This window comes from Anarrhichthys ocellatus, unplaced genomic scaffold (genome assembly GCF_004355925.1).
Source record: "Anarrhichthys ocellatus isolate YVR2014 unplaced genomic scaffold, GSC_Weel_1.0 scaffold69, whole genome shotgun sequence".
In the NCBI taxonomy this organism is placed as follows: Eukaryota; Metazoa; Chordata; class Actinopteri; order Perciformes; family Anarhichadidae; genus Anarrhichthys; species Anarrhichthys ocellatus.
This window is the reverse complement of record NW_022280099.1, coordinates 575,260-582,090: the sequence shown is the minus strand read 5'-3', so window position 1 is coordinate 582,090 and position 6,831 is coordinate 575,260. Positions and strand designations below refer to the sequence as shown.

At 44.0% G+C, this 6,831-nt stretch overlaps 1 protein-coding gene across 1 annotated transcript; it reads right to left on the bottom strand.

Moving 5' to 3' along the window:
* Positions 1-1,716: 1,716 nt before the first annotated feature.
* On the bottom strand, positions 1,717-5,424 carry gphb5 (glycoprotein hormone subunit beta 5). The gene is made up of 3 exons (XM_031873240.1): positions 5,254-5,424; positions 3,476-3,668; positions 1,717-1,908 (listed from the first exon to the last, which is right to left on the bottom strand). The coding sequence occupies exons 1-3, from the start codon at positions 5,280-5,282 to the stop codon at positions 1,717-1,719; spliced, it is 414 nt and encodes a 137-aa protein (XP_031729100.1). The 5' UTR covers positions 5,283-5,424.
* Positions 5,425-6,831: the final 1,407 nt, after the last annotated feature.

The following is a 6,831-nucleotide window of genomic DNA, read 5'->3' as shown; positions in this document are numbered from 1 at the left end:
TTAACTGGGGTAATAAGTCATTTTCTCACAGACTTCTATACAATCTGACTTCTTTTTGCAACCAGAAGAGTCGCCCCCTGCTGGTCAGTAGAGAGAAAACAAGTTTTAAGACACTTAGCAAGACAAGCTAACCGATGCGGAACGGCCATGTTGTTAACGAGAGATGTACTTCACTGAGCCATAAATAGTACGACAACAAAGCTACAACAATTTGGGACTTTCTTGACGTGCAAAAATGATCTTTTAAATGTACAAACATATGTGTAATTTATGGCAGAATTCAATCAGGATCCAACAAATATTTGTCTTTTGTCGTTGACTTCTGGACATTTCTTTCTGAAATAAGGGGGGCACCAGAAGTAGAGGGGCTTCGACTCTCTATTGTTGTATCAGCCTGGCAGTTACACACCTGAAATACATCCATATGACACCTGTCAGGCCAATCATAAAAGCCAGGCCACTACTGTAAGTCTAGGTCACTGAAACAGGATCAGATTCCTTCTTTCCTTCACTAGTATAAGTCCAGGTTAAGTGCAACTTCCCCTCCACTGCCCTGAAACAGCCTGACGGGTACCAACCGTGGTCATGAATTATACAGCCGCTCCTACGGGGACGTGAGGCTGAAGGAGGAGGATCTGTGAGGACGACGAAGCTTCTGCGGAGAGGATTTCCCCAGAGATAACAGGCTGCCTTTTGATCGTCATCGCTGTTATTACCGCTGACATGTAGTGGGACGGAGGCGGCGTGGGCGAAGGTTGATTGATTAACTCGCTTTTGCTGGCTGGAAGTTCTAAACACAGCATTTTGTTTTTGCAGCTGTGGAATCATGGAAATAATTTAACAATTTCTTTGTTGTATTTTGAACAAAGGAGAATCTGCTTCATGTTAAATGGAACTATTTGACCTTTTACTTCTTTTATGTGACGGTCAGAGTTACTAGTTTAGTTTGCATGATTTACATTTACGGTGAATGAAAAGTCACACTACATAACCAACTCATTCCAACTATACTAAACTGAAAGAATATTGAATTGTGACAAAACAATAAGAGACAAAGGGAGAATTATATTTACTAAACAATATCTTTTACCGAAAAATCAGATATGATCACATTTCTAAAAAGTAAACATAAAATAGTTGCGAGCAGAATAGAACAACAAAACATACGAGCACAAACAAAGATTTCCTGTTTTTTGCTAAATATATATTTTAAGAGCAAATCGAAACTTAAGCAGTTGGCCTTTTCTTTCAGATTTCTCCCGGCAGTAATTTAAAATGTAAACCGGGGTAAATATGTATAATTTGAATAGCAATATAATGTGTGCACAAGATGTAGCTCAACTTAACATTTATAGGGTTATTAAGTCATAACAGACTCTAACTTTGTTGCTATAAATCTAAACATCTAAAAAAGGGTTATCCTCCCCCACAACCCCTTATAGTGTACTTTAAGCATTAGCATTGATGCCCATCATGTAATTATCATATTACCACTAATGAATTGTGTAGAGTGGTGCTGGTTCAGACAGATGTTATACACTCGGTGGTGCTGGTTCAGACAGATGTTATACACTCGGTGGTGCTGGTTCAGACAGATGTTATACACTCGGTGGTGCTGGTCAGACAGATGTTATACACTCGGTGGTGCTGGTTCAGACAGATGTTATACACTCGGTGGTGCTGTTCAGACAGATGTTATACACTCGGTGGTGCTGGTCAGACAGATGTTATACACTCGGTGGTGCTGGTCAGACAGACTCCACAGTCGCATCTCAGGGCCACGGGGTAGGTGAAGGTGGGCTCCACGTTTGGCAGACAGTTGGGCAGCTTCACAGAGACCAGACGCGTCTCGTTGTAGGTACAAACCCTCTGGTAGGACTCGATGAAGGGCGTGTCCAGGACGGGCTTCTGCTCATACAAACGGACAACAAAGTAGTCTGAACAACCTTTTCTCCTAAACTTTGATAATGCTCTGTTGTTGTTGATGTTGGTTCTGGACATTTCATTCTTCTCTACAGAATTTGGTGTGAAACTAGCTGGGGGGGCCGTATTAAAGATTTATAGCTCCCATATATTAACTGCACCATTAATATATAAAATAACAAATACAATTATTTTTGTTTGGGACTTTAATCACACATTTTATTTATTTTTTGTAATTTCCTGTGTATGAATCTAAAATGGACTGTACAAAACCATTTAAAAAGACGCGGTGTAGTAAGCTTTATTATTTTTTATATATATCTAAAACGGCCGTAATAAACTAAACTTTCAGAGCACATAAAAGATCTCCCGCTCATCAGGGAACCTGCTCTCCAGCACCTCTAGTGGTCTAAAGCTTCACCAGTTTACCTTTAATGACTATTTCTCACGTCACAGTAACCCGACATGGAAACAAATCCACCTCATTAGACTTTTCATTTTTGAAATGAAGTCATTTGTTTTGCTCATCGTAATTTGCACACAGTGAAGCTCCGGTGACGCTGTGTTTGGAGGGAGGTTTGTGACACATCTGCAAAGCTCCTATTAATTGCTTGTAGTGTCTGCGTTCCAGGGATTTAATCTAATTCTGCTGTTGCAGTCATTTAAAATTCTCTATCATAGCTTGGGTGCACAGAAGGTGGAGGTTGTAAATCCTGAAGCCCGGTAGTTGTAGTTAGAGACCCCCCTAACCTGTTTGTCCTTAAAGCGAGACATTGATTCCTTCTACTGTGTCCTGACCTCCCTGTGGTGGTGGGGGTGGGGGGGGATGAGTGCCCCCCCCCGAGGGGAATCCAAAGGGTATCACAAAGCTCAGCTCGGGCCTCCTGCACATAGCAGCGGCTCCACCGCAATAACAAAGCAGAGAGAGTCATGAGCCTCCTAATGCCTGTTGTCACTGAATACAATGCACCAGATGAAACTGGAGATTCCGCAGCATTTCTCTTTCTTTTCTTTTTGTAATCAGTATGCGGCAACTTATGAAATCCTGTGTCGTTTATGCACTTGAGGCATTGTTAAGAAGGCATTAATATCTCTGGATTCCACCGCCGCCTTTTTCTCATTCTTGCAGAACGTTAACTCAATTTTCAGTGCGAGCTGCTCCACAAGCCCTCCTGTCCTCCTCCGACCCTATGCAAGATTTATAGATGTCACTCATCTATGAGTATGTGACGAAAGAGTCAGTTATTATCAACACAGAATGGGCTTTTCTTCAGACGTCTGACATGGATGTGTCTGTTCTAATATTCATGCATCTATCTGCTGTATGTGGGACCTTGCTCTGACCTCATGTTGAGGGAGGAAAGAGGACCCCCCCCCCGTGGGGATCTCACATCTCTGTCTCTGTACATGTGTCTCTCTCTCTCTGTGTATTTGATTCCCTGACTCATTTACTACATTTAATCTTCTTCTTGTGTAAAGATGTCAGCTTTGAGTCACCTCTCCTCTCTGTGTGTACAGTAACCTGTCTCCCCCCCCCTCCCCCCCTGCTTACCTCCCAGGTCTCACAGCGCCCCCAGCAGGCATCGGTGGTGACGTGCACCCCCCCGCAGCCGGGCTTCCTGGCCAGGAAGGTGAACTCCCGGACAGCGCAGCCGATGAAGTGCCGCAGCTTGACGGCTGACGCCCGGTGGAGGGAGTCTGGCTGCAGAGAGATCCAGAGCAGGAAGAGCAGCAGTCCAGGCCTCCTGGAGGTCAGAGAGGCAACACAACACAAGCACTTTTCTTTAAAGCCTGGTGTGTTCAAGAGGGGTTTTAAGCTTCAGGTAAAAAAAAAAAAAAAAAAAGGTTTAAAATAGGCTGGAAAGGTGTCAGTGACTTGCTCAAGGGCACTAAAGCAGGGCAGAGACAGAATCCCAACCAGCTCCAGGCCTTGGACTAAAAAGAAAAGGAGTGTTCTTATCAGTAATATTTTGTGGCTTTCTGAACCACAGATGCATTCTGAGGTCTGTTCTGTCTCATTCAAGATGATACTAAACTAGCCTTCTTGTGTGTGTCACTTATTATAAGCTTCTACATGTATGTTATAAACTGTTTATTGTAGATGTTGTTAATGAGATTCTGCTGTTGAAGTTGAGCTTGTTTAACACTCGGCTGGTTTTAGACAAACCTCCAAGGAAAATAGACCCCAGGTGGACTTGGATCTGGGTTGTCTGCAGCTGATGCTGCTGTTTAATAAGCCGACGTGTGACGTTAATCTGACTTTAATTCCCATCTTGATGGTAACAAGACATTTGACAACTAGAGCGCCACAGTCAGGACGTCCCGTACAAGATCTAGTTCCGTAAACTGGTCCCAGTCTGGCAAACACGATACGAAGCATTTCGAGGACTTTATGCTGAATAAATGAACTGTTATTGAAATATAACAACGCATTCTGTGCTTAAAGTTATAAAATGTGATTCTTCTCTTGAAAGATTTACGTATTTGAATCCAAATCAAACAAAAAATAAGGATATTAACCTGCAGAATGAGCTCCCTGAGGTTGCATTGCTCCCCTTATTTTCCCTCAGTGACTGTTTCACTGTAGAGTCAAAGGTCGGTGAGCGTTATAAATACTTTCACAGCTGCAAGTTTGATGACAGCCCAGTGCTTTAAGAGACCACACAGAGATTGACAAGCTTTACAAAATAGCTGGTGTTGACACAACTTCGGCCAGAATTAAAGTAATTAGTGGTCAATATATTACCCTCAGTACCGCGCCCTCAGTACCGAGCCCTCAGTACCGCGCCCTCAGTACCGAGCCCTCAGTACCGCGCCCTCAGTACCGCGCCCTCAGTACCGAGCCCAAGTGGCCCTCAGCTCCAGCCCCTATCGCACAAGGTTTGTGAGAGCTGCAGTAAATCCCGTTGCCGCGTTCAAACAAAGTGCTCCACAGGCTTTTTACATGTAAACCGAAATCTCATCACAAGATCCATTCAGTAGGTGTTCTAGAGCGTTTGGTCACATTAACAGGTGGATCTTTGACAACAGATTCAAAACACGAAAAGACAAAGTGCAAAAGAAACATAAAAGGACATTTAAATACAGTTAAAAGGTCAAAGATGTAGCTTTAAAAGTCCATTCTTGACCTCGGAAACAGCAGATGGGGTGAAAAAATCTCACCAAATGCTTTTGATCATGTCACGTTTAAAAAAAAAAAAAAAGGAAATTTGGACATCACACTAATATTCCACAACAGCTGAGCCAACAGGTAAACAACAGGTAAACAACAGGTAAACAACAGGTAAACAACAGCACTCTATCAGAAGCAGTGAAGCAGAATTCACTCACCATAGTGACTTCTGTCTTTGCTGGCTCATCTGTTAACTGTTGGATTTCTACAATGAAATGCAAATGTCATGCGACAGTTCAGCCCGTCTGACGCCTGCAGTGTCGGCTCTGAAGTCACTCTTTGGCGGTGTGGCTGATAACAAGAACCGCAGCACTCGTCCCTGAACGCTCCTCAGACCTGAACCACCTGCTAATGGATCTGATGGGACTAGCCGGGGCCTTTTTATCATCTTGTGTCCTGCCACTCAGTCTCTCCCCCCTGACTCCCTAAACCCTCCCCCCCACATGCCCTGGAGGCCCTTCTACCTGTCGTTGCTCATTTAGTTCACCCACCGGCTTGTTACCGCTCCATTAGCTTGATTAGGGGTAAAAGAGTCTGCCCTGTTGTTCATGCTCATCCACACGGAAGAGAGACGGGGGGGACAACGTACTCAAACACAGTGCCTACCTGTGTCTACTCAATCATCCGAGCTCAATTAGCCGGCTCCACAGTCAGACCCTGCTCCTGTTCTCACATGCCGACTGTAATGACTACGTCCTTTTTTTGTAGCCAGTGAAAAAGGATGCATGTGTCAGTCCTCGGAGGAGACAGGAGGAGGAGGAGATGTGAAGAAAGGGGAAGAATTGATTTGGGTGAGTAAGCACCTCATCAACAAATTACCTTTCGTGCGGGGGCCCTGCGGGCAGCGTGTGGGGCCAACCGGAGCAGAACTGCTCTCAAGCAGCTCAGGTAAAGTAAAGTTGAGGCTGAGCAATTAAAGTTAGATTAGAGGAAAGAAAGTTGAGGAGGATGAGCCAGGAGACAGGTTCACGCTCCTCTCAGACGCCCTGTCCTGCTCACTATCGGGGGGGGGGGGGGGTTATTGAACAATGTGCAGGGTGTGGAAGAGCAGGATGCGTGTCATTGGATAACAGGGAGGATTACAAGCACGCTAATAGTAATCCAGTGCAAAAGGAAGTAAGCCTGGATTTCCACACTCCTGCTCTACGGGCCAATTATTGTCCGCTTTCAAATGAAAGATTTTTTTCTTTAAGTTTGAGCTTTTTTTTTGTCATTACTTCATTAACTTCATGGGGAAATACTTAGTTTAATTAATTAATTAGTTTTAAAAGAAGCAGGTCTGAGGCCAGTGTCTTGCATAAGCGATGGCAGGAGTCCTAATACTTCAGCCAACATGCACGTATCTTAAGTGAGATAAGATCCCATTAGAATATTAGAATATATATACTGAGTACATGTCAAACTCTGCAAGGACAGAGCCGCAGCCGAAATGTCTGCTTGTTGATGTGAGGGAACATGGCTGACAAACTACTACTCTATAGGAACAAAAACATCTCCGTGTCTTTGAAAGGTGTTGGTACATCGGGTAGCAACAAAACACAGCTTCAATGACGAGCTTGACAATTCCTTCGTCATCATAGAAACAGTAAAAACAATCTCCCCTCAAGCATGGGCGGGTTATGAGACAATGGGCCCACCACCTCTCCTACACCGGAGTAAGACGCAGACTTTATAGTTGTTTACACTCTTTTTGTTGTCTTGTGTCTCTTTGTTGTCTTGTTGTGTCTCTTTGTTGT